The sequence below is a fragment of the Podarcis liolepis genome (genome assembly GCF_965112155.1).
Source record: "Podarcis liolepis genome assembly, chromosome: 13".
Taxonomy (NCBI): Eukaryota; Metazoa; Chordata; class Lepidosauria; order Squamata; family Lacertidae; genus Podarcis; species Podarcis liolepis.
In genome coordinates this window covers 2,472,320-2,499,775 of record NC_139573.1, presented here as the reverse complement: position 1 = coordinate 2,499,775, position 27,456 = coordinate 2,472,320, and the positions used below count along the sequence as shown (strand labels likewise).

Sequence of the window (27,456 nt, the reverse complement as noted above, 5' to 3'; positions counted from 1 at the left end):
AAGATGAAAGCAGCAATAATAAATAATAAAAAACTTTTATTTATATCCCGCCCTCCCCAGCCAAAGTCGGGCTCAGGGCAGCTAACATCAAATATATAGTCTAAAATCAAACAATAATTAAATTACCTCCTAAACACAGGTCAAAATCAAATTGAAATCTAATTAGATGGTTTTCCGCAGGGTTAGGGTTGGGAAGAGTAAGTGCTCATTGGCCCAACTGTTTATGCTGATCTTATATGGGCCTGTGAGAATGCTAGGAGGCCTCTTTCATATTAATTCTTAATACAAAAAGTAAAGGGGAGTCAGGCTGAGCCCTGGCCAAAGGCCAGGTGGAACAGCTCCGTCTTGCAGGCTCTGTGGAAAGATGTCAAATCCCGCAGGGCCCTGATCTCTTGTGGCAGAGCGTTCCACCAGCCGGGGCCAGGACCGAAAAGGCCCTGTCCCTGGTCGAGGCCAGCCTAATCTCTCTGAGGCCCGGGATCTCCAAGGTGTTATTATTTGTAGACCGTTAAGGTCCTCCGTGGGGTGTACCAGGAGATCAAATCACTTATTTTATTTTAATAAATTTTATTAGTATTTTCCACACAACAACAACAACACGAAAGGTATCTAAAAATAACAACACACAAAAATCAACATTCAAAAACGAAAGAAAGCAACAACAAAAACAAAAAACCCCAAATCCATATCTTACAAGTTAATATTATAAACACTAAAACAACAAGAAGAAGACTTTGACTCAAATCACATATTGACCATCGCGCCACTCCTGTCTGCCATCCCGGGCCACTCTTGCGAGGCCAAGCTGTTCTCACTCCTGGCCGACCAGAATGGCTCGACAACAGAGAAGGTTGCCAGATTTGTCGAGAGAGCAATGAGACTGAGAGCTGCTACCTGAGTGACATTAGCGTCGTCGCCCAGATTCATCTCCTAGGATCTTACTATTATTATCGTTATGTTTTGTTACTATTATTTTGTCATCCCCTAAAATGTATTTTATATAATTGACTTTTTAGTTTTATTCTTTGTGTGTCATATTGTTGTTTTATTGCTATGGCCGATGGCTGACGCAAATAAAGATTAATTAATTCATTCATTCACATATTGACATCCAATATGTCTAGGTGGGCTTGTCTAAACAAAAATGTTTCTAGCAGGAGCCAAAAAGAACCCAGCAAAGGCACTTGCCTGATTTCAATAGGCAGGGAGTTCCATAGACTCCTTCCTCAAAGCCATGTATTTTCTTTCACCTCTCAAGGCAGCCATCTTTTCCTAACAGCCACTGGCTATTCCATGCACTTCCCATTACCACTCCTCCCTCCTGCAGCCTGTCCTACTCACCATTTCTCACCATAGCTGTGAAAGTGCGCGCCAGCTCCAGCAGGATGGCTGTGCCCACGCCGGAACGGGCGGCCCCTGGACCCAGAGAATCCCGCTGGGCCCCCACAATGACATAATGATCTAGCAAAACAAGGCATGTGAAATATACTCCGAGTCCAGTGTGGATTTCATGCTCTTTATTCAGCTCATAGGAGTGAGGAATGAAAGTTCCCCCAAAATATCTGCTTTATATGCATTATTTACACAATGGGCCCCACGTGATTGGCTAATTCTGGGATTCTCCGGTAGGCCAATCAGGTTGCGGATTCACTTCCACCTGGAACTGGATTGGGTGGTTTCTGCGGACCAATCAGACTGCTGCATTGTTCTGGGACCAATCAGACTGCTGCATTCTGAATCCTATTGTTCTTGGACCAATCAGACTGCTGCATTCTGAATCCTATTGTTCTTGGACCAATCAGACTGCTGCATTCTGGACCCTATTGTTCTAGGACCAATCAGACTGCTGCATTTTGGATCCTATTGTTCTAGGACCAATCAGACTGCTACCTTTTGGATCCTATTCAACTTAGTACATAACAGCATTGATGGATGTGAAAAGGAAAAGCTCCCTTCGTGTGAGACCCGCAGTTCACCCTCCCCAAATACCATTTCCCCTTTCGGAAAAAATGGGAGTTCTGAGCACCCTACGCCTTAACACCCGACCCCCCCCCCCCATCCGCAAAATTCTTGCCTGGGGAAGCTGGGAACCACATACCGGGTTCGAATCTACCCTCGATGCACCCGAAGATGTTGTTGATCATCACGGACTGCTTCTGGTTCTGAACTCCCAGCTGCAGCTGGAAGTCGGGCCCCCCGGGTCCGAGCCGGTATGGGACATCGGGAAGGCGCCCCTTCCAGGCTTGCGGGGCAACGGGGCCTGTCAGCTGCCTGCGAGGAGAACCCTTGTGAATCCACAGGCCGATCTTTCAAGGGAGGGCCGGGGCAGCTGGCCTCCCCCTGCCCATGTTGCGCCCTGCAGGACCCCAGGCTGAGTCTGGAGACCATCACAGAATCAGGATTGTAGTGTTCGAAGGGACCCCCAGGGGCCATCTAGTCCAACCTGCTGCAATGCAGGAATCCCAGCTAAGGAATCCCTGGCAGATGGCCAAACTACCCCAGAAGGAGCATGACATGTCCCTCACCAGAGGTAGCACCCCCTGCCCCATAAAAAAAGGTAAAGGGACCCTTGGCCATTAGGTCCAGTCTTGGCCGACTCTGGGGTTGCGGCGCTCATCTCGCTTTACTGGCCGAGGGAGCTGGCGTCCAGCTTCCGGGTCATGTGGCCAGCATGACTAAGCCGCTTCTGGCAAACCAGAGCAGCGCACGGAAACGCCGTTTACCTTCCCGCCGGAGCGGTACCTATTTATCTACTTGCACTTTGAGGTGCTTTCGAACTGCTAGATTGGCAGGAGCAGGGACCGAGCAACGGGAGCTCACCCCGTCACGGGGATTTGAACCGCCGACCTTCTGATCGGCAAGCCCTAGCCTCTGTGGTTTAACCCACAGCGCCACCTGTGTCCCTATAATGCCCCATATACTCCATGCCAAATATTTCTTTGTCCCCAACCCTTTACACCCACACTCCATTCCAACCTTCACCTAGGCAGGAAAGTAGCATGTTCACAGCAAAAGCACTTGAGCAGGGGGCGGGGCAAATCTGGGGAAGGGGCGTGGCCTGGGCCTAGGGGCGTGGCCCGAGGGCCGGGTAGAGAGGCCCCAGAGGACTGCATTCACCCCTTCCCCAGCCCTGTCCTCCAATTTGCTTCCCATCGCACCCCACCCCTCGAGGAACCCTCCGCCCAACTCACCTGAGCAGGCGGGCGGCCACGTTGGCGCTGACCGGGTGTGTGGAGATGGAGGGGAGTCCCGAGGACTGAATCGGAGGGAACTGGGTGTGGTTGAATGAAGGGAAGCCGGGGCTGTAGGGGTCTCCGGCCCCCATGTGGACCTGCGAGTGCGAGAGATCTAGATCAAGGGAAGTAATAGTGCCACTGTATTCTGCTCTGGTCAGACCTCACCTGGAGTACTGTGTCCAGTTCTGGGCACCACAGTTCAAGAAGGACACTGACAAACTGGAACATGTCCAGAGGAGGGCAACCAAAATGGTCAAAGGCCTGGAAACGATGCCTTATGAGGAACGGCTAAGGGAGCTGGGCATGTTTAGCCTGGAGAAGAGGAGGTTAAGGGGTGATATGATAGCCATGTTCAAATATATAAAAGGATGTCACATAGAGGAGGGAGAAAGGTTGTTTTCTGCTGCTCCAGAGAAGCGGACACGGAGCAATGGATCCAAACTACAAGAAAGAAGATTCCACCTAAACATTAGGAAGAACTTCCTGACAGTAAGAGCTGTTGGACAGTGGAATTTGCTGCCAAGGAGTGTGGTGGAGTCTCCTACTTTGGAGGTCTTTAAGCAGAGGCTTGACAGCCATATGTCAGGAGTGCTCTGATGGTGTTTCCTGCTTGGCAGGGGGTTGGACTCGATGGCCCTTGGGGTCTCTTCCAACTCTAGGATTCTATGAGAAGGATTGGGAACCCTGAAGGGGAGCCTCCACACTGAGGAGCAGTCTATCCCCGGTATCCTAGCTGCTGGGGAACAGCGATGGGAGAGGGCTGCTGCTTTCAAAGGGCTGTTTTAATTTTGCAAAACTGACCTGTAGAATCCGAAATCAGGAGGAAGCAAAATTCCAAAAAGATTGGAGTACATTTATGGAGCATATAAATAATAACTAGAAATTTGAAGACTCTGGCAGGACTGAAATAAATCTTACGGTGTAGATAGGATGGGATACAATAAGAAACTGTGGGAAAGTAACTGACATAAGAAAAGCTGTTGAAGGGAGGGAAGGAAGTCAATGCTCAGCAGAGTGTGTGTGGGGGAAATGTGGGTAAATGATTGTTGGATTTTACTGTATTTTGTTTGTTTGTATTAAATGAAGCACCAATGAAAAGCATTTAAAAGAACAACAACAAAGGGCTGTTGAAATGGCAATTGAGTAGATTGGAAGTCTAACACAAAGGTGGGGTGAGGGGGGGTGGATGGTGATGGGAAAAGGAATTATTTGTGGGATTGAGTGTAAGTACCATATTTTTCGCCCTATAGGACGCAATTTTTCCCCTCCAAAAATGAAGTCCCGCCCCGCTCCGGATGGCCGCGCAGAGCTGCCTGCAGTCCCAGGATCAGCGCACTTCTCCCCATAGCCAGCCCCACAAGCTCGGGGGACAGCGGGGAGGCAGAGCGCGCCTTCCCGCTGTTCCCCGACCTGTTTCTTCCAGCCCCGCACCTGGGGGGGAAATAAAAATTTTTTTCTTTATTTCCCCCCCAAAAAAACTAGGTGCGTCCTATGGGCCGGAGCGTCCTATGGGGCGCAAAATACGGTATGTTTGAACACTTTTAAGGATTGTATGAAATTATGTTTGTAAGCTTGTATATCTGTAATACATGTGTATTAATGATGAACTATTTTAACAATAAAAAATAAAATTAAAAATAAAATAAAATAAAAGAACAACAACGAAGGGATGTTTTAGGCTTCCTGGCTGGGAAAGATGGTCCAAAACCACAGGTAGGGTCTCTCTACATAAGCCCCCAACCCTTTTCTCTCTCTCTCTCTCTCTCTCTCTCTCTCTCTCTCTCTCTCTCTCTCCCTCTCTCTCTGTCTTTGTCCCAGTGAAGGCTGTACTCACATGCCCGTAAATGCTTGTGTTTGGGGACAGCCCCAGCTTGCGGGGGTCTTGTGGGACATCAGCGGGGTCCGGGTAGATGAGAACTCCCTTGGCTTGCGAAGCCTCCGCGTTGGCCACCTGGGACAAAGAGAAGCTGGGAGCTCCAGAACCATGGGCGCCTCTTTGATTTCTCGCACAGCAATCCCTCTCGACCCTTGAAGAAAACGGATGCCCACGCTCCCAGACCACGTTGCTCTGATTCACCTCTCCCAAGCCCCCACAACGGCGCCATCATTTCCTTTCCCTTCAAGGCAGCCATCTTTTTTGACAGCCGCGTTAATATTTAGGGAAACTGCGCCTTCCATGGCATCCGTCAGCGCTCAATACCTCCCCTTCCATCAGTACCACAAAGGTCTGCCCTACAAGCTGGAAGGTGTGCGGAGGAGGGCAACCAAGATGATCAGGGGTCTGGAAACCAAGCCTGATGAGGAATGGTTGAGGGAGTTGGGGATTCTTAGCCTGGAACAGAGGAGACTGAGAGATATAGGATTGCCATCTTCAGGTATCTAAGGGGCTGCCCCACAGAATATGGAGCAAGCTTGCTTTCTGCTGCCCTGGGGTGCAGGGCCCGAACCAATGGATTCAAAGAACAAGAGAGACGATTCCGGCTCAATATCAGGAACAGACTCTCTCAGAAGATGGTGGACTCCCCTTCATTGTTGTTGTTTAGTCATTTAGTCGTGGCCCCCTGGACCAGAGCACGCCAGGCCCTCCTGTCTTCCACTGCCTCCTGCAGTTTGGTCAAACTCATGCTGGTAGCTTCCACAACACTGTCCCACCATCTCATCCTCCGTCGTCCCCTTCTCCTTGTGCCCTCCATCTTTCCCAACATCAGGGTCTTTTCCAGGCAGTCTTCTCTTCTCCTGAGGTGGCCAAAGTCCTGGAGCCTCAGCTTCAGGATCTGTCCTTCCAGTGAGCACTCAGGGCTGATTTCCTTCAGAATGGAGAGGTCTGATCTCCTTGCAGTCCATGGGACTCTCAAGAGTCTCCTCCAGCACCAGAATTCAAAAGCATCCATTCTTCGGCAATCAGCCATCTTGATGGTCCAGCTCTCACTTCCATACATCACAACTGGGAAAACCAGAGCTTTAACTATGCAGGCCTTCATTAGAGGTTTTTAAACCGAGGTCAGATGGCCACCTGTCAGGGATTCTTCAGCTGTGCATTCCAGTGGGTTCAATTAGATGGCCTTTTCCAACTCTACAATTCCATGATTCTACTCCTTGTGAATCCTGTCTCCCCATCCACCCTTCTTGCCCTTCAATCTGGAGGACACTGTCCTGAAATCTGGTGTTTCCAGGTGGCCCCCCACCAAGGTTTCTGGAACCAGACATCTTGGAATATTGGCCATGCTGCCTGCTTGGGCTACGGGAACTGTAGTCCAAGCAGATCTGGAGGGCCGCAGATGATACTCCCTGCCCATGGCCTCAACCCTTTTGCAGAGGGTCACATTCAGGAGCCTAGCCTCACCTTCTCGGCGTAGCTGATCTCCCCGATCCGGACGATGACGAGGTGGCCTTGGGGGTTCACTCCGTGCTGCTTCAGCGCCGCAAAGTCCTCCCGGCGCCCGTAGTTGGCAAAGACCAGGCCCCCCTGCAGACAGACAGCGGGGTGGAAAGGAAAGGCTGGGGCACAGCTTGTCCAAAGGGCCACATCCTCCCCTAAGAACCTGCCCTGAGATTTTCTGGGGAAGCCCTTCTCTCGGTCCTGCCACCCGCACAGACCCGCTTGGCGGGGGTAGGGTCTTCTCGGTGGTGGCTGCTGCCAGACAACTTTGGAACACCCTCCCTAGAGAAGCCAGATTGGTTCCCTCCTGGCTGGTGGGACACAGCCAAAGTTGTTCTCCACACAGCGCAGAGTAAAACTATGGAACGGTGTGAGAACAGGAGGCTGGGCTAGGTGGACTAGAGTGGCCTCATCCTGCAAGGCATTTGCTACGTTCTTAAATTGGTTGGAGGTCGCAACGTATAAATATTTTTTTTAAAACCCCAAATGTTTGTATTTTTTAACTTCCTTCCCTTTTAAGAGCAAGCATCTTTTTTGACAGGCGTATTGATATTCTGGGTTGCTGGTTGAAACAGAATTAAAACTATCCACCTGCCCTGTCTCCTTCATCTATCTCAGGCAGAGAAAAAGTGTTACCAACTGGGAAGACCAGTGTTGAACAGGGGTTAGAGCAGGAGTCTGCAAACTTTTTCAGCAGGGGGCCGGTCCACTGTCCCTCAGACCTTGTGGGGGGCTGGACTATATTTTTTTTTGTGGGGGGGAATGAACGAATTCCTTTGCCCCACAAATAACCCAGAGATGCATTTTAAATAAAAGCACACATTCTACTCATGTAAAAACATGCTGATTCCCAGGCCGTCCACGGGCCGGATTTAGATGGAGTTTGGGCTGGATCCGGCCCCCGGGCCTTAGTTTGCCTACCCGTGGGTTAGAGCGTCAGACTAGGACCTGGGAGAGACCTGGGAGGGTTCAAATCCCCTTGGATGAATCACTGCCTGTCAGCCTAACCTACCCTACACGGTTGTTGTGGGGATTAAATGAGGAAGGGGGGAGATTATGTACACGCCACCTTGAGCCCTTGGAGAAAAAGGTGGGGTATAAATGCAATAAATAATAAAGAAATGATTGTACCGTGACGGTGCCGGAAGCGCTGTAGGGGCAGTAGACCTCCGGGTCCTCCAGCGGCAGTTTCTCCACCACGACCCCATTGGTGTCCACCCGCTGCAGGAAATTGGGGCGCAGGCTGCGGGAGAAGGACAGAGGGCGCTGAAAGGGCTGCCCCTGCCAAACAACCCCGCCCCAGGGCCCTTCACTGACCGGTCCGGGCGCTGCAGCCCCACATAATGGCTGTCGGTCCAGCTGTGGTCCAGGCCGTAGGAGCCGAAGGCACTGAGGACGTGGCGGGAGAGGGTGTCCAGGCGAGGGGAGCCCGGCGGGTGCGGGGATTCGCTCATCATTCTGCGCAGAGAGAAGGGAGAGAAATGTTGCCTAAGAGCAGAGCCAGTGGCCCATCAAGCCCAGAATCCTGTCTTGACAGTGGCCAGGCGCCTGTGGGAAACCCGCAAGCAGGATTCGAACGCAAGACTGACACTCTCCCCTCCTGTGGTTTCCAGCAACTGGTAGCCAGGAGCGTTGCTGCCCCTGATATTCCTTGTTCTGCACTGCGTGAACAAGGACTTTCTTTTATCTATCCAGAATCTCCCAACATTCAACTTCAGGGGTTGTTCATGAGTTCTGGGGTTACGAGAGGAAGGAAAGAGTTTCTCTCTCTGCTTTCTCCCTGCCAGGCATTATGTTATACGTAAACTTCTATCGCCTCGCTTCCTACACGCCTTTTCCCTAAGCTAAAATGACTTTCAGAAGATGTCTGGAGGCAGCCCTGTATCTGGAAGTTTTGTAATGTTTGAAGTTTTACTGTATTTTATATATGCTGTAATCTATCCAGAGTGGCTGGGGATGGGCAGGGTAAAATAATAATAATAATAATAATAATAATAATAATATTCCAAAATGGTGCAATGGTGCAATAATAATCCAAAATGGTGCAACCTGTCTTCACAGCAGGGTGATACCATCCCCTTGATCATTTGAGCTGTCCTTCTCCATATCCTTAGGTAAAGGTAAAGGACCCCTGGACAGCCAAACTTGACTATGGCGTGTGACATTCATCTCTACTTTCAGGCAGTTTGTCTGCAGACAGATTTCCAGGTTATGTGGCCAGCATGACTAAACCGCTTCTGGCGCATGGAGGACTGTGATGGAAGCCAGAGCGCACAGAAACGCCATTTACCTTCCCGTCACAGTGGTACTTATGTATCTACTTGCACTGGCACGCTTTTGAACTGCTAGGTTGGCAGGAGCAGGGGCCGAGCAACGGGAGCTCACCCTGTCGCGGGGATTTGAACCGCTGACCTTACAATCAACAAGCTCAAGAGCCTCGGGAACCCAGAGACAGGGACCTAGGCTGCATCCAAACCATACATTTAAAGCACATGGCTTCTCCCAAAAGAATCCTGGGGACTGTAGTTGGTTAAGTTTGGAAGCAGGCTGGAAGCTGGCGACCCAGAGACCTGCCTGCTCTGTGCTGGACCCAGAGCTGCGACGAATGGAGAAGCGAGATCTTTGAGGGGGTTTCTTGCTGTGAGCCCCTCCACCCTATGCTCAGGTTGTATATATGTGTCAATAAAACAACATATCCCAAGGACACCATAGTTTCTGATGACTTTCGTTCCAAGGAAACCAAACCCTAGATAAGCGCTTGAAGGAACCCCCCCCCAGTCTCTCACAGCTCAGAGACTGAGGTGGCGTGTAACACTGTGTTATTCACCTTGCTATATGGCACTGTGCTCCAAACCACTGAGCCTCTTGGGCTTGCCGATCAGAAGGTCGGCGGTTCGAATCCCTGTGACGGGGGTGAGATCCTGTTGCTCTGTCCCAGCTCCTGCCAACCTAGCAGTTCGAAAGCACACCAGTGCAAGTAGATAAATAGATACCGCTGTGGCAGGAAGGCAAACAGCGTTTCCGTGCACTCTGTTTTCCATCACGGTGTCCCGTTGCGCCAGAAGCGGTTTAGTCCTGCTGGCCACATGACCCGGAAAGCTGTCTGTGGACAAACGCCGGCTCCTTCGGCCTGAAAGCGAGATGCGCGCCGCAACCCCATAGTTGCCTTTGACTGTACTTAACCGTCCAGGGGTCCTTTACCTTTACCCATGTTATAGCAGAAACAAATGTACAGTGGTACCTCGGGTTACAGACGCTTCAGGTTACAGATGCTTCAGGTTACAGACTCCGCTAACCCAGAAATAGTACCTGGGGTTAAGAACTTTATCTCAGAATGAGAACAGAAATTGTGCTAAAGTGGTACCTCAGGTTAAGAAAGCTAAAGTGGTACCTCAGGTTAAGAACGGTTTCAGGTTAAGAACGGACCTCCAAAACGAATTAAGTTCTTAACCCGAGGTACCACTGTAATTAATTGTGTGATTCACAATTAACTTCAAAGCATTTCAGTGGAAGGGAAACGTCAGAAACAGCCCAGAAAATAACTATCTACGTAACATCCACCACCAAGAGCAAAAAAAGGGATAGCGGCTGTCACTTGTATTCGCCAGCATGGTTTCCGATCCTCTACTTGGGCAAACACGCAAATGGTGGATGTACAGTAATTCCTGCTCCTGTTTCTGATGGAAACTCCGTCGTCCCTGGAGTCCCGTGGCCCCACGACACCCCCATCAGTTTGTTCCACGTCCTTCCCACAATTCTGGGGCGAGGGGAAAGGACCTCACCTGATGGTCCCTTCAATCTTCTCCTCATTGAGGTACTTCTGGAACATCTCCCGCAAGTCAGCCCAGTAGAGCGGGGCTCCCCTCTGGCCGTCTTCCGCCTCGGGGGGGCTCTCGTCATTCACCACGGCCAGGTAGTCTCCGCAGACCATGCAGGAAGACCCTCGGGACAAGACGTACCCCAGGAGGAAGGCTGAGGAGAGCAGAGGACAGAGGGGGGGGGGCAGTCAGGCTTTAAAGCAGAGGGTTAGTAGGGTCACAGGGCAAAAGGTGAGCCAATCACCCAAATTTAAACCCGGAAGTTTCCCCATAGCCTAAAATGTAGGGATACCTGGAGGCCTTACTAGAAGCTGGATATGTTAGGACTCATCCACATGTACCTTTCTGTGTCCAAGCGCTCCCCCCCCCCACTGCTTTCCCCAGGGAAACCCACTCTTTAACTCTGACTCGGAACAAACAGCAATTCGGGTTTTCTGTGAATTGCTGTTTGCTCCACTGAGCTGTAAAGAACAGGTTTCTGTAGAGAAAGTGGAAGGGGGGAAGAACTTGGACGGGGACCTGTGCCTAGAAATTCAGAGGAAAGGTAAATGTTGTTGACCCCCAGATATGACTGGGGGTCATATCTTCAAAATGCACCCAAGCCAGCAGTGCTTCATGTGGCTGTAAGTTCCATAGGTTAACCGTGCATCAAGCCTTCCTTCCCCTTGCCCTGACTTCTTCTTAAACCTGCTGGGTTTAAGTCCTATGAGAGAGCGAGAGAGCTCTTTCTCTAGGAATCCTGGATCAGGCCAAAGGGAACTAACCTAGTCCAGTACCCTGTTCTCACAGTGGCCGACCAGATGCCCCAGGGGAAAACCTGCAAGGAGGATATATGAATATGAGAAGAGACCTGTCCAATCAGGCCAGGACATGGGCTTCTTGGCTCAGAAAGGAACAGAATGAGTGTCTAATAGCTGAGTGCAAAGGGCTCAACGGCCAGGAGAGGAATCTCTGGGCGGGATTTCTACCTGGGTGGAGCTCAGGGCAATTGGGAGGAAGGCCAGCTGGAGCCACTGCCAGGTAGAGTGGGATTTGTGGTGGGTGGGCAGAGCTACCCAACCCTGGGTGGGGTCTATGGAGGAGTCAGAGGCAGAGAGACCACTTGGACCTTGGGGGAGAAGGAGTTGCATAGCCTTCCTTCCTTCACCTCCCCACCCCACCCCTTAGGAAGGGTTGTGTAGCTCAGCTGGTAGAGCGGCTGCTGGGCATGCAGAAGGTCGCAGCTGATAGGAAGTCCTCCCTCTGATTTCTTCCAGAGGTGCTGCCAGTCAGTGTCTGGCTAGATGGCCCAGTGCAACGGTTCTCAACCTGTGGGTCCCCAGATGTTGTTGGACTACAACTCCCATCATCCCTGAGCTCTGGCCTTGCTAGCTAGGGGTGATGGGAGTTGTAGTTCAACAACATCTGGGGACCCACAGGTTGAGAAAGGCTGGCCCAGTGGGTCTGATGGGCAGAACATGGTTAATCTGTGGAACTACCTCCCACAGGAGTCAGTGGTGGCCAACGGCTAGAATAGCTCTCAAAGAGGATTAGACAAATTGGCTTGAGAGCAGTACATGTGAAAAGGATCTAGGAGTCTTGGTTGACCACAAACTTGACATGAGCCAACAGTGTGACGCGGCAGCTAAAAAAGCCAATGCAATTCTGGGCTGCATCAATAGGAGTATAGCATCTAGATCAAGGGAAGTAATAGTGCCACTGTATTCTGCTCTGGTCAGATCTCACCTGGAGTACTGTGTCCAGTTCTGGGCACCACAATTCAAGAAGGACACTGACAAACTGGAACGTGTCCAGAGGAGGGCAACCAAAATGGTCAAAGGCCTGGAAACGATGCCTTATGAGGAACGGCTAAGGGAGCTGGGCATGTTTAGCCTGGAGAAGAGGAGGTTAAGGGGTGATATGATAGCCATGTTCAAAGATATCAAAGGATGTCACATAGAGGAGGGAGAAAGGTTGTTTTCTGCTGCTCCAGAGAAGCGGACACGGAGCTAGGGATCCAAACTACAAGAAAGAAGATTCCACCTAAACATTAGGAAGAACTTCCTGACAGTAAGAGCTGTTCGACAGTGGAATTTGCTGCCAAGGAGTGTGGTGGAGTCTCCTACTTTGGAGGTCTTTAAGCAGAGGCTTGACAACCATATGTCAGGAGTGCTCTGATGGTGTTTCCTGCTTGGCAGGGGGTTGGACTCGATGGCCCTTGGGGTCTCTTCCAACTCTAGGATTCTATGAAATTCACAGAGAGGACCATCATTGTCTCCTAGCCAGGATGGTTATGTTCTGCCTCCAGAGTTGGAGGCAGAGATACTTCTGAATAGGACTTGCTGGAAACTGCAGGAGGGGAGCAGACTCTTGGCCTCTGTGGCTGCTGTGACAAAGGGATGCGGCACCATAAGGTCCATGGGCCGGATCCAGCAGGCTCTCCTTGTGTTCTTATGATTCAGGATGCATACACACCATAAGGACATCTGTCAGGAGTGCGTGCAGGAGCTGGGCCCTGTGACCAATAGGGCTTTGCAGGACTGGGGCCTTCCTAAGTTTGCTCTGAAGAGGCAAGGCGCGGCCACACAGGTGAGGCCGACTGGTAACTCACAGCACCTGGTGGCAAGAGCCGGGAAGGGATATAAGGTCAGCATTTGCCTTCGGCTCTTTGCCACAGCAACACGTTCCCTGCTTTGCTGCGTTTGGCTTCTCGCTTCCCGATCCTTGAACCTTGGCTTCTAGACTCCCTGCTTCTTGATCCTCGGACCCCTGATTTTGTGACTCCCTGCTTCTTGATCCTCGACCCCTGATTTCATGACTCCCTGCTTCTTGATCCTCGGACCCCTGATTTCGTGACTCCCTCCTTCTTGATCCTCGGACCCCTGATTTCGTGACTCCCTGCTTCTTGATCCTTGGACCCCTGACTTCATTACTCCTTACTTCCTGACCCTCGGACTCTTGGCTCCCTGACTCCTAGCTTCTGGACTCCCGTTCCTGCTCCCACCCCGCCATCTTGCCCCCGGTCCTGATGTCCCCAGCCAGGACTTCGATCGCCCGTGAACCGGACCATGACAACATCATAAGAGCCCTGACAGATCAGGCTAGTGGCCCACAAGAAACCCACAAGCAGGACTCGAACACAAGAGCAACTCTTCTCTCTTACGGTTTCCAGCAACCGTTCAATCACATGGCTTCCCCCAAAGAATCCTGGGAACTGTAGTTTGTTAACGGTGCTGGGAACTGTACCCCTGTCTAGGGTAAAATTACAGTATTCCGGCTTCTTTGTGGAGACCATGTGCTTGAAATGTATAAGACAGCTTCCTTGTTGACTCTTCAGTGAAATACAGTGGTACCTCGGGTTAAGAACTTAATTTGTTCCAGAGGTCCGTTCTTAATCTGAAACTGTTCTTAACCTGAAGCACCACTTTAGCTAATGGGGCCTCCTGCTGCTGCCACACGATTTCTGTTCTCATCCTGAAGCAAAGTTCTTAACCCAAGGTACTATTTCCGGGTTAGCGAAGTCTGTAACCTGAAGTGTCTGTAACCTGAGGTACAGGTTACATGAGAAGCTTGGCTCCCAGTGAGATGAACCTGCCCTTTTGTGTAAGGCACCCATGGATGGTACTATATAATTCCTAATACAGTGGTACCTCAGGTTAGATACGCTTCAGGTTACAGACTCCGCTAACCCAGAAATAGTGCTTCAGGTTAAGCAGCAGCAGCAGCAGCAGCAGGAGGCCCCATTAGCTAAAGTGGTGCTTCAGGTTAAGAACAGTTTCAGGTTAAGAACAGAACTCCGGAACGAATTAAGTACTTAACCCGAGGTACCACTGTATTTTACTATTTATATTTATATAACAAATCCTTATAATCGCAATAGGGACACAGAGCCTCTGCACAAGGGAAGCCCAGGCAGGGATCAGCCCCGTGGCCAGATCTGGGGTCCAGACCCGATTCCTCTCACCCACAATGAAGACCAGGAGTCCCACGAGCACGAGGCAGACCAGGGCTTTCCAGCGATCCTTCCACAGGCACTGCGCCGTGTCTCCTGCCTTCTCGCCGCCCCGGGTGGTCCCGGGCCCCTCAGCCTCCACCACCTTCATCTGCAGTCCTTCGGGGTCTCCGTCGCCCTCGGGCATCTTGCGGTAGATGGAGTAGGATCGCCGAGGCAGCTTCTTGTTCCTCTGGCAAGGGGGTGAGGAGGAAGGAAATGGGGAGTCGGTAAAGAGGGGGAGTCAGGGCGGAGGCCACAGCCCTCGGACCCAGCCAGGTCGCCAATATCGCAGCCTTACCGCGTCCCGTAGCCGGGATCTCCAGAAATCCATGCCGTCCGGTTTTGCGCGGTTCCCGCCCTGCGGAGAGGCAGATGTTTGGCAGCTTCCAAGAACGTGAAACGAGATTTCCGCCAACCCCACCCGCCGCTTATCAGGATTATCACTGCCACCATGCTATCCATCCCTCCCTCCCAGAAACATAGGGGGAAATGGGTGGTTTTGCAGACGTGACTAACCGATGGGGCCTTATTATCGGGGACGCTGCCTCGGGGACTCTTATCAGGCCCTGCACAGGCAGGCAGCCCACCCAGCTGGCCCGGCGGAGGCACCTGTCGTGCACGTACCACTTCCTCCGTTCTCGGGGCCAGGGTCAAATTTGCTTATTTCATTAGAACAGGAAGGCTGCAAGCATCATGTAAAGAAAAAGAAGGTACCTTCTATCATATGTGGTGGACCTGTTCCAAGGTAAAGGACTTCTGGGGGAAAAATTATAATGAATTTAAGAAAATGATGAAATATACATTTATTAAGAAACCAGAGGCCTTTCTCCTTGGGATAGTAGGTACTGAATTGCCAAAAAAAGATGTGAAAGAACTTTTGTATGCCACAACAGCTGCTAGGATTTTACTAGCCAGAAAATGGAAAACACAAGAATTACCAACGGTAGAAGAATGGCAGATGAAGATGATGGAATTTATGGAGCTGGCTGATCTCACCGGGAGAATCTGCAATCAGAAAGAAGAGGACTACCAAGAAGGCTGGAAGAAATTCAAAGAATATTTGAACAAATATTCTAATATTAAAGATATGTAACCACTTGAAAGAACCAATCAGGCCTAGGATTAAATTAGGCTTAAATATATAAATAATAAAATGTACTATAAGAAAGGTAAAGAAATTGGAATACGACTGTAATATTGTTTTAGGAAATAATGATATTGGAAACTGCTACATTCAAATTAAGAGGAAATTCAGATGGAGGAGATTAGAGGAAGTCAAGCAAAATGTTTATGAAAATGGATTTTAATTAACTAACTGAGTTTCTTTTTTCCTGTTTATGTATTTTAAGTCTGTTATTTTTTCTTCTTCTTTTTCACCTTTTTATTGTGTTGTTGTATATTTCTTTTTTCTTTTGTTTTGTTATGTCTATTGATGAAAATTAATAAATATTATTGGCAAAAAAAAGAAAAAGGAAGGAAGGCTGCATGCATCAGCCCCTGCGGTGTGGGAATCCCTTGCAGGCGACCGCAGGGTCTGGAGAAAGGCAGCCGGGTTATGCAGCCACAGCAGTGACCGGAGGAGGAATGACCCCTGGGAGGAGCAAAGGGAGAAGAGACAGCATGGGGCAGCTGCAGCAGCGCAGCTGGACGCCTTCATCTGCCCCAGCTGCAACAAGACATGTCTCTCCACAGCAGGCAATACAGTGGTACCTCGGGTTAAGTACTTAATTCGTTCCGGAGGTCCGTTCTTAACCTGAATGGGGCCTCCTGCTGCCGCCGTGCCGCTGAAGCACGATTTCTGTTCTCATCCTGGAGCAAAGTTCTTAACCTGAAGCACTATTTCTGGGTTAGCGGAGCCTGTAACCTGAAGCGAATGTAACCTGAAGCGTATGTAACCTGAGGTACCACTATATTCAGGGAAGTTCAGGGACAATAGGAATAGAATAGCTAGCTATCATTTTGTGTCCCAAATAATGAAAGGGAGAAGATTCCTGGATCTTTTCTGGAGCAATTTTCAAACCATAAAGCGACAAACAATTTATCAAATCACGTTTTCAGTGGGGGGGGGGAGGCGTGGCCCACTCAGAAGCACGTCATCTGTGTAATGGAAAATCACACACTCACACACATATACATCTATTGGTGAGGGATGCTCCATCCAGCTCAATATCACCTACACTGACTGGCAGGGTTTCAGGCAGGGGGTCCCCCTAGAGATACCATTGGAAATTGAACATGGGACCTTATGCATGCAAGGCTCTGTTGCTGAGCAGTGGTTCTTTCCTTAAAATAAAGCCAAGATGCTACTCCTCACTGAACAATGGGAGCTGCCTTTGGCTCAGTATTGTCTACACTGAGTGGCAGCAGCGATACCTCTACGTATCAGACAGGTTATCTCTCCCAGTCCTACCTGACGATGCCGTCAGGGGTTGAACCTGAAACCTTCCGCATGCCGTGCTATCTGCCACTGAACTACAGCCACATTCTCCACTATGCCTGATTCTGGCTGCCCCTATCCCCACCAGTCGTCCCTTCCTAAACCCAGAATGACCTGCCTTGGAGGAAGGGAAATGGAAGAACAGGAGCAATGAAAAAGAAAGTTTATTTTGCTTATTTTTTTTATTTGTATCCCACTTCATCCTCCAAGGAGTTCAGGGTGGTGATGGGAGCTCTCTGCCACCCACACCCATCTAAACCCCCAAATTACAGAGTGTTTCATGGCTGAGTGGGAGGATTCGAACCCTGGGCTCTTTGGTCCCAGTCCAGTGCTGTAGCCACTACACCAGATTGCCTCTCTCTTTGGGGCAGCCCCTGGCTTCTCTGGGGCAAAGATTCTCCTCCAATGAACGCCCTCTTTCTCTCTCTCACACACACACAAAGAGCAGGTTAAATATTAGCTCCTGTGTGTGGTGAGTCAGGAATTCAGCTCTGTTGCCTCAAATATATATATTCACGCCTCCTCCCAGCAAAACTCAAGAGTCCCGGATCTTGGCCTTGCAAACTGAACCCCCATAAATCCTATTTCCTTTTGGGGGGACCAAGGAATCCTGATATTTAAAGCACCTTTAACCAGCTGGGACCTGCTCCCAATCAGGCAGGAAGTTCAGGAGTTCTGGATCTGAGTCCCCCAGAAATTACCCCTTATTTGGGGGGAGAGGGGTCCCCAGTTTTTACTCCATGACCTTCCAGACTGTGCCTCTGGTGTTTCCTGGACTTTGAGGCTCTCTCCTTGCCCACCTCCTGCATCCTGCTTTCACAAAGGTGGAGGTAAAAGTTATCTTATGAATAAAAAATAAAAACCCTTCATTTGCCGGATTTTTATTTCCCCTCGCACCAGGATCCCCACATCCCAGCACAAAAGTGGCAAAGTCTAATCCAGAAGTTGTAGGTGAAGTCTGGCCAGATAGGAATTAGATCAGCTGGTGGGAGCTGTAGCCTGAAACAGCAAGAGACAGTGTGGAGCAGTGGTTAGACCATGGGTAGACAAACTAAGGCCCCGGGGCCGGATGCGGCCCAATCGCCTTCTCAATCCGGCCCGCGGATGGTCCGGGAATCAGCGTGTTTTTACATGAGTAGACTGTCCTTTTATTTAAAATGCAACTCTGGGTTATTTGTGGGGTGTAGGAATTCATTTATTCCCCCCCAAAAAATATAGTCCGCCCCCCCACAAGGTCTGAGGGACAGTGGACCGGCGCCCTGCTGGAAAAGTTTGCTGACCCCTAGGTTAGACTTTTGAACCAGGACCTGGGAAAGATCAGGGTTCAAATCCCCCCCCCCACTCGGCCGTGAAACACACTGAGAGACCTTGGGGGCCAGTCACCGTCTCGCTCAGCCTAGCCTACTTCACGGGACGGTTGTGAAGATCAAATGGTAAGGAGGAGAACCTTGAGCCCCTTGGAGGAAAAAGTGGGGTACAAACAGATATGGGGGGCACCAGGTTGGGGAAGGCTGAATTAAAGTAGGGGGGAGAGAGATTGGGTGTGAGATATGCCAAAGCGATCCCCTGACGTGGCACTTGATTGAGATCCCAACCTTTAACCCTAAGCCCTTCCCCTGAAACAAACAGACCAGAGAACCCTGCCGCCGCTCACTCCCTTCCATGCCCAAAGCCCTTCCCCTCCATCCACCCATCACCCCAAAGACTCACTGGTTCTTGGGGAGGCCTGGCTTTGTGGAGGCGTTTTGGGTCTCCTGTCGAACTCAGCGCCTGCCCCTCTTTTGCTCCCTTGCTGAGTTGCTCCTCCTCCCTCCGTCCCTCGTGGGCCAAACGTCCAGGTCACTCAACCCAGCCCCAGAGAGGAGAGTCTGACCTCCCTCTAGCCAGGGGTGGGGTGGAGGCAGGGAGGGTGTGCTTGTGTACATGTGCCGGGGTGTGCCCACGCAGCCCCACCTCCCTGACCCCCCTCCCCACTTTTGCCTTTTGCAGATTTGCCTTTAATAATAATAATAATAATTTTCCCCGTAATGATGTATGGAAGTGAGAGCTGGACCATCAAGAAGGCTGATCGCCGAAGAATGGATGCTTTTGAATTATGATGTTGGAGGAGACTCTGGAGAGTCCCGTGGACTGCAAGAAGATCCAACCTCTCCGTTCTGAAGGAAATCAGCCCTGAGTGCTCACTGGAAGGACAGATCCTGAAGCTGAGGCTCCAAGACTTTGGCCACCTCAGGAGAAGAGAAGACTCCCTGGAAAAGACCCTGATGTTGGGAAAGATGGAGAGCGCAAGGAGAAGGGGACGACGGAGGACGAGATGGTGGGACAGTGTTCTGGAAGAGACCAGCATGAGTTTGACCAAACTGCGGGAGGCAGTGGAAGACAGGAGGGCCTGGCGTGCTCTGGTCCAGGGGGCCACGAAGAGGCGGACACCACTAAACGACTAAACAACAACAACAACAACAACAACAACAACAACAACAACAACAACAACAACAACAACAACAACATAATGATGATGATGATAATAATAATAAATTTTATTTATACCCCGCCCTCCCAGGCCAGAATCGGGCTCAGGGCAGCTAACACCAATAAAATCACAGTAAAAACATAATAGGCGACGGGGGGGGGGGGGGAGGGACCAATTTAAAATACAGGTTAAAATGCACTTTAAAATGCAGCCTCATTTTAAAAGTAGCCGATAGTTCAAGACCATAAGGGGAAGGAAACATAAGGGTCAGACTGAGTCCAAACCAAAGGCCAGGCGGAACAGCTCTGTCTTGCAGGCCCTGCGGAAAGATGTCAAGTCCTGCAGGGCCCTAGTCTCTTGGGACAGAGCGTTCCACCAAGTCGGGGCCAGTGCTGAAAAGGCCCTGGCCCTAGTTGAGACCAATCTAACCACCTTGCGACTTGGGACCTGAAAAATGTTGCCATTTGTGGACCTTAAGGTCCTCCGTGGGGCGTACCAGGAGAGGCAGTACCGTAGGTACGTGGGTCCTAGGCCGTGGGTCCTTTATTAACGTTTAGTGACACGAATGAAGGCCGCATTAAGAAGCAAGCGACTAAATCAAATATTGGCATGTTGGAACTGCATCGCACAGCTAATGATGCTGATGAGTGTTGGGCGGATAAAAGAAAGTCCCTCTTCACGCAGATCACAGTGTTAACCTGTGGAACTCGCTCCTGCAGGAGGCAGTAATGGCTGGCTTCAGAGGAGGACTGGACATATTCCTAGAGGAAAATAAGGCTGTCGATGGCTGCTAGCCAGAAGGGCTCTGCTCTGACCTCCAGAGTTGAAGGCAGCGAGGCTTCTGATACCCCTTGCTGGAAACAACAGTGAGAGATGCTTGCTGCTTTCCCATAATGGGCACCTGGCTGGAAACTGGGAGAACAGGATTCAGGCTTAGGCGGGCCATTGGCCTGATCCAGCCAGGCTCTTATCTTTAAAGATAGAAGATGCATTCCTAGCAAGACAGTGTGAGCGAGGGATTTGAACAAGACTAGCAAACACCGGTTGTGCGACGTTTTTGAAAAGACAATGTTTTATAGCTGTGGCTCTGGAAAGGGTTTCTATGGAACCAGTTGTAGGCTTGGTGGGGAGCCAAAAAGGACCGTCTGGTCCAAACCCCTGCAATTCATGGATACTGTGAGCTGAGTGTGTTGACCACACTGAGCCAGATTATGGGCCCCTGGTCTGAGTCGGTATAAAGCAGCTTTCTATGCTCCAAAGTGAAAAGGATCTAGTGAAAGTCCAAGTGAGAAGGATCTAGAAGTCTTAGTAGAGCAGAAGCTGAACGTGAGTCCGCAGTGTGATGCAGCAGCAAAAAAGGCAAATACTATTCTCGGCTGCATCCACAGAAGTCTAGTGTCCAGGTCATAGTATCACTCTATTCTGCCCTGGTCAGACCACACCTGGAGTGCTGTGTCCAGTTCTGGGCACCACAATTTAAGACGGATATTGACACGCTAGAGTGTGTGCAGGGGAGGCCGACCAAGATGAACAAGGGTCGCGAAACCAAGCTGTATGAAGAATGGTTGAAGGAACTGGGTATGTTTAGCCTGGTAGTAATAATAATAATAATAATAAAATTTATTTATACCCCAACCTCCCCAGCCAAGACCGGGCTCAGGGCGGCTAACAACCAATAATAAAAACAAGTTGATTAAAATACAACTTAAAAAATAAGATTAAAGTACAACATTAAAACATTAAGATGCAGCCTCTTCACAGGAGGAGAAAGGAAAAAAGAAAGAGGGGGAGGGAATCAAATTGATTCTAAGCCAAAGGCCAGGCGGAACAACTCTGCCTTACAGGCCCTGCGGAAAGAAATCAGATCCTGCGGGGCCCTGGTCTCATGAGACAGAGCGTTCCACCAGGCTGGAGCCAGTGTTGAAAAGGCCCTGCCTCTGGTTGAGGCTAATTAACTTCCTTAGGGTCCGGGACCTCCAAGATGTTTTTGTTTGAAGACCGTAAGGCCCTCCGTGGGGCATACCGGGAGAGGCGGTCCCGTACGTACGAGGGTCCTAGGCCGTGAAGGGCTTTAAAAGTCAAAAACAGCACCTTAAATCTGACCCTGTACTCCACTGGGAGCCAATGCAGCTGGAAAAGCACTGGGTGAATATGCTCCCATGGCAGAGACCCCGTGAGGAGCCTCGCTGCAGCATTCTGCACCCGCTGGAGTTTCTGGGACAGCTTCAAGGGCAGCCCCGCGTAGAGCGAATTACAGTAGTCAAGCTTGGAGATGACTGTCGCATGGATCACTGTGGCCAGGTCGGGGCGGGAAAGATAAGGGACCAACAGCTTGGTAAAAAGGAGACTGGGAGGAGATATGTTAGCATCTTCAAATATATATATAGGGCTGTCCCATGGAAGATGGAGCAAGCTAGTTTTCTTGTTTTCCCCTCCTACCAGGTAAGAAGGGGTGAGTGAAGTTCAGCACTGGGGACAACGCAGGGAATCACATCAATATTATCCAATGGCTGAACTGGGAATAAAAGGCTGCCGCTGGGGGAGGGGAAGGGGCCCACTCTGAATTAGGCCTGGTGGGTGCAGAGTCCAGGGGACCCCAGAATAAGGTTACGAGATTTTTTTCAGTGAATCCGGGGACACTTTTCAACTTCAGTAGGAATGATAGGATTTTGTCAGGGGACTGATTTGTAAATCCGGGGACTGTCCCCGGGTAATGGGGACGTCTGGTAGCCTTACCCCAGAAGCCAGCCCCCACCATTCCCTTCCCAGGGGTGGGAGACCACCAGTGCCTCCTATTCTCCAACAGGCAACATTGCGGGGAGGTTGCCAAAGAGGGTGCAGATCCAGCCTCCAAGGAGCACACAGCAGCACGCGATACATTCCTTGGAGGCGGAATCTATGGCCCTTGTGGATCCTGCCGCCCGAGGCAGTCATCTCTCGCCTTGCCTAATGGGTGGGCTGGCCCTGTTCCAACTCTACAATTCTATGGCTGTTATGTACTGAGTTGAATAGGATCCAAACTGCAGCAGTCTGATTGGTCCTAGAACAATAGGATCCAAACTGCAGCAGTATGATTGGTCCTAGAACAATAGGATCCAAATTACAGCAGTCTGATTGGTCCTAGAACAATAGGATTCAGAATGAAGCAGTCTGATTGGTCCTAGAACAATAGGATCCAAATTACAGCAGTCTGATTGGTCCTAGAACAATAGGATTCAGAATGAAGCAGTCTGATTGGTCCTAGAACAATGCAGCAGTATGATTGGTTGGCAGGAACCACCCAATCATGCTCCAGATATAAGTGAATCCACAACCTGATTGGCTTACAGTAGAATTCCAGAATTAGCCAATCATGTGCAGCCCATTGTGTAAATAATGTATATAAAGCAGATACTGTGAGGGGACTTTCATTCATTCCTCCTCACCACTATGAGCTGAATAAAGAGCATGAAATCACTTTGCGACTCTGAGTATATTTCAATGGCTTTGTGAATTCAGAGTAAATTCAGCCGATTTTGGACAGAGCAGAATCTTGTAAGCGGAGAGGGCGAGAGTTGGATGGTGATTAGGTTTGGGGTGTTGTGACTGTGTTCCTATTTTCACCATTGTTGTGTTGCAGAATAGGCAGGTAAGGGGGGGGCGGGTTCCCAGCCCAGTTGCCTCCAAACTACACCTGCTGTCAGTCCCAAGACAATATGCCCGTGCTGGCTGGGACTGATGTGATTTGTAGTCCAAAACATCTTGAGATCACTAGGTTTGGATTTGCTGTAGTAAGGACTTTGCAATGTGCATTTATGTTAATTCCCCATCTGCCCTGAAGGGGGCAGAGCAGCACCCGGCTAAGACAGCCGTCTTCATTCAAGGCACATCAGCACACTTTAATGCTTTCTAAGAAACTATAACGGAAGGAGGGCAGATTGTGCAAGGCAAAAGGGAAGGGGGAGGCAAGAGGTGTGAATGGCTGTGTGTCAATTTGAACTTTTCCTGTGGTTTATTACTGTAGATCATGGCACGAGTAAAATCAGGTTGGCTTAATACGACAAGAGACCCTCCATTATTAACTTTCTCAAGGAACCAATATAGGTGCACTTCTGTCTAAGGACAGGTATATGTCATTTTTTGGCTGGCTCTTAATGTGGGTTCTGTGGCAAAATTCTCACACTCGCTTTCTGCAGGGTTTTGAGAATGGTTGGGGATTCTTCCACTCTTTAGATCAAGGTGTGTGTGTGTGTGGTAGGATTTGCTGGCTGCTTAAACTGTAATTTTGCTGCCCGAAGTAGCATTTATATATTCTGTCACTTTCGTTTCACATAATAAACCAAGCTTTCTTTATTCCTTCTCTGTGAGAACGTCTTGTGGGTGTAAGGTTAAGGGTCAACGTGTGTCCATAAGGGTAACATGCATGGTAACTCTGGCCCAAGTTCCCAAGCCATACACTCGTGTGTATGAATTCACGTGAGTGCCGGGCACGCTGGGGGGTTCAGACACATACTTGTGACAGAGGGGTGAGCACACACACCCTCACCCTCCTGCCATGCTATCGTAGAAGGGTAACATGCGTCGCTGTGGGTCAGTTTCATGGGCCCCTCTGGAAACATGGCAGGTCCCAGGGGAGCTCTTGGGTGTGAGACGTTTTGCCAAAATCCCTGTTCCCATGACACCTCTTCCCAACCCCAAGAACATAAGAAGAGATCTTGTATAGAACGTCCTGGGAGACTGAAGTGTTCTCCTACTGGTTTCTCTGTCTTGTGGTTCCTGATATGGAGGCAGTGGTGGCCACCAAGCTTTCAAGATAGGACAAACTACTGGAGAAGAGGGCCTTCAATGGTGAATAGCCAGCATGGCTCAGGCAGCGATGCCTCCAGATGTTAGTTGCTGGAAACTGCAGAGGGGGAGAAGGCTCTTGTTCAACGCTGGAAACAGCGCTGTCAGATTTGCTACGCAGTTGCCGGAGCTGATGCAAGACCTGGCTGGTTTCCGAGAGCAAGCAGCGTGCCAGGCAGGATCCCAGAATAGGCTGGCAAACGCTGCGCGCCCCCTAGCGCTGCCCCGATGAGGGCACTAGGGTCAGAGAAGCTGTTTGCATTGCACAAGAAGCAGGAAGAGATAAAGAACTACCAGGGCTAAGCTGTCAGACTTTGCGGCATCCAGGAAGGCGTGGCCAAAGAAGGGCACGCCCCCTTGGGCTTGTAAGCCCAACCCTCTTTTAACTCTTCACTCCCTCCCACTCCATCTCTGGGTATATATTTACAGCCTATTATATCACTTGTTATATCTCCCAAGTCTGGAGAGGGAGATGCTCAGAGCCCATAAAGTCGTCGTTGTTTAAAAGAGGTTAATTTGAGCCTAGGTTTATCACAGGCAAAATGATCTCTGTTTATTTCATCGAACCGAGTTAGGCTGGTGTATGCCAGCCTTCGAGCTCCACAGAACTCTTCATCCAGGGGCAATGTTGACAAAGAGTTCTGTGAAAGTCAAAAGACTGCAGGGTGCTCTACTGATCTAAGCCAGCCCAAGTTGTGTTTTCTTAAGGGGAGGATTTAAGGAAGGGAATTTCAAAGACAGAACTGAAGCCACGTCTGAAACATTCTGGTCAGTGAGGAGGGAAATGGCCGCTGGACTGAATGCCTGGCTTTCATAGGATTGTAGAGTTCGAAGGGACCACCAAGGGTCATCTAGTCCAACCCCCTGCAGTGCAGAGATCACAGCTAAATCATAGCTTTGAGCCATTTAATTCTGTCTTACCCAACCAGGTGCCCTCCATATGTTTTAGACTACAACTCCTACAAGCTCCAAGCCAGCATAGCCATATTATTCCACAACTGGGGGCAACTGCCGAGAAGGCCCTGTTTTCGTACCGCCACTGCCTGTTAGATTTTATTTATTTTACGTAGGCCATCTTTTAGCGTGAGGCCCTCCCAGGGCAGCTCAGATCTAAGGAGTAATTTCAACAGAATGCAGTCAATATCACTGCATTTCAAAAGTCGGCACTATAACTCAAATAGGATTAATTTAGAGACCCAAAAATTCCTAGATGTTTGTAGGTGGGCAGTGGTTAGTCAGCTCCGATTCCTGCACTGCAGAAAGTTGGGACTGGCTGGCCCTTAGAGTCCTCCAGAATTCTGTTATTCTACTGGTAAGAGAAAGGAACTCTGTGCATGCTTAGAAACCCTTGGCTGTTGCTGCAGCTAGCCCAGAGAGGTCCTGCTTTAGGTGGAGGCAGGGACTTCCCACCAGGCCTGGCTGCTCCAGAATTCTGTGTGCAATTTCCCAGATCCATCTCCTTGCAACACCCCTGCCGGGATCTATTTGTGTGTTATCCCTGACACATGATAACCCACCTTCCCATTTTCCTAGATTTCCAGGAGGTTTTCTCAGAAGTCACGTGACTGACAATGTCTCAGGGCTTGCTGGCGCAAGCCGCATTTCTGGGTCCTGAATGCGGAGCAGGACGTACAGGCTGGAATTCCTGCTGTGCAATTTATTTTTCAATTTCTTTTACACCCTGGGCTGCGACCCCAGCACTGTGAGAGCCACAGTGTGGTGCAGTGGTTAGAGTATCGTTCAGGAAGCTCACTGGATGGCCCTAGGCCAGTCACTGCCTCTCTCTGGGCCTACCTCACACGGCTGTTGTGGGAATTAAATGTGCCAGTCCTCTTCTGAAGCCATCTAAGTCGGTTGCCATCACAGACTCCTGTGGGAGGGAGTTCCGTAGTTTAGCTCTGCGCTGCACGAAGAAGGGCTTCCTTTTCAGCGGCCTGAATCTTCTATACACACACAGAATATCGAAGTTAAACTAAGCTACGCCACCCCCCCGGAGGTTGTCAGCTCCTGCGTGAACATTTTGCAATCCTCAGCTCCCTGAGAATGCATATGCAATGCATTGTGTTCAACAATTCTTCTCATAATCATTAAGAACAAGATGGTACATGGGTAGGCAAATTAAGGCCAGGGGGCCAGATCCGGCCCAATCGCCTTCTCAATCCGGCCCGCGGACGGTCCAGGAATGAGCATGTTTTTACATGAGTAGAATGTGTGCTTTTATTTAAAATGCATCTCTGGGTTATTTGTGGGGCATAGGAATTTATTCATCCCCCCAAAAAAATATAGTCCGGCCCCCCACAAGGTCTGAGGGACAATGGACCGGCCCCCTGCTGAAAAAGTTTGCTGACCCCTGATATAGTGCTTTAGCATATACTGTGCTTACAGTTTATTTTGTTCCCACAACGACCTTGTAAGGTTGGCATTGTGACTATCCCCATGTAGCAGGTGGAGGTTAAGGGGTGATATGATAGCCATGTTCAAATATATAAAAGGATGTCACATAGAGGAGGGAGAAAGGTTGTTTTCTGCTGCTCCAGAGAAGCGGACACGGAGCAATGGATCCAAACTACAAGAAAGAAGATTCCACCTAAACATGAGGAAGAACTTCCTGACAGTAAGAGCTGTTCGACAGTGGAATTTGCTGCCAAGGAGTGTGGTGGAGTCTCCTCCTTTGGAGGTCTTTAAGCAGAGGCTTGACAACCATATGTCAGGAGTGCTCTGATGGTGTTTCCTGCTTGGCAGGGGGTTGGACTCGATGGCCCTTGGGGTCTCTTCCAACTCTAGGATTCTAGGATTCTATGATTCTAAGACCTGAAGAGAGGAGTCGTGCGCCTCTCATTCAGTGTTACCCAACCCCATTCATTCAGGGAGCTTGTCCAGGAGAAGCAATAATGGTGGAGTCACAGAGTTGCAAGGGACCCAAAGAGATCATCCAGCCCAACCCCCTGCAACGTAGGAATCACAGCTCAGAAAACCCTCAGTGGACCGTGGACGCCCGCGCTGCCGCCAAAGGGAGAGATGCCTGCAATTTTTGTAGTACAGTGGTACCTCGGGTTACATACGCTTCAGGTTACAGACTCCGCTAACCCAGAAATAGTGCTTCAGGTTAAGAACTTTGCTTCAGAATGATAGCAGAAATTGTGCTCCCGCGGTGCGGCAGCAGCAGGAGACCCCGTTAGCTAAAGTGGTGCTTCAGGTTAAGAACAGTTTCAGGTTAAGTACGGACCTCCGGAACGAATTAAGTACTTAACCCGAGGTACCACTGTAATGCACCTCCATCTCTCATGGGGTGCGAGGCCTAACAGCGACCCCCCACCCC

The 27,456-nt window shown here is 50.0% G+C and overlaps 1 protein-coding gene across 7 annotated transcripts in view; it reads right to left on the bottom strand.

The window, feature by feature from the left end:
- The window catches only part of TFR2 (transferrin receptor 2), a 49,506-nt gene that overhangs the window by 10,934 nt on the left and 11,116 nt on the right, over positions 1-27,456 (bottom strand). For 2 of the 7 annotated variants that reach the window (XM_083472571.1, XM_083472570.1), the window contains 10 exons: positions 14,705-14,764; positions 14,377-14,596; positions 10,398-10,587; positions 7,933-8,073; positions 7,747-7,858; positions 6,580-6,702; positions 5,071-5,187; positions 3,192-3,331; positions 2,099-2,271; positions 1,342-1,461 (listed from right to left, as the gene is read on the bottom strand). In XM_083472571.1, the coding sequence (XP_083328697.1) occupies positions 1,342-1,461; positions 2,099-2,271; positions 3,192-3,331; positions 5,071-5,187; positions 6,580-6,702; positions 7,747-7,858; positions 7,933-8,073; positions 10,398-10,587; positions 14,377-14,596; positions 14,705-14,764 (1,396 nt within the window). Of the gene's footprint in view, positions 1-1,341; positions 1,462-2,098; positions 2,272-3,191; positions 3,332-5,070; positions 5,188-6,579; positions 6,703-7,746; positions 7,859-7,932; positions 8,074-10,397; positions 10,588-14,376; positions 14,597-14,704; positions 14,765-15,120; positions 15,163-15,344; positions 15,445-18,553; positions 18,711-27,456 lie in introns of those variants that run through there. The other 5 variants (XM_083472573.1, XM_083472576.1, XM_083472574.1 and 2 more) reach the window with 5 other exon arrangements.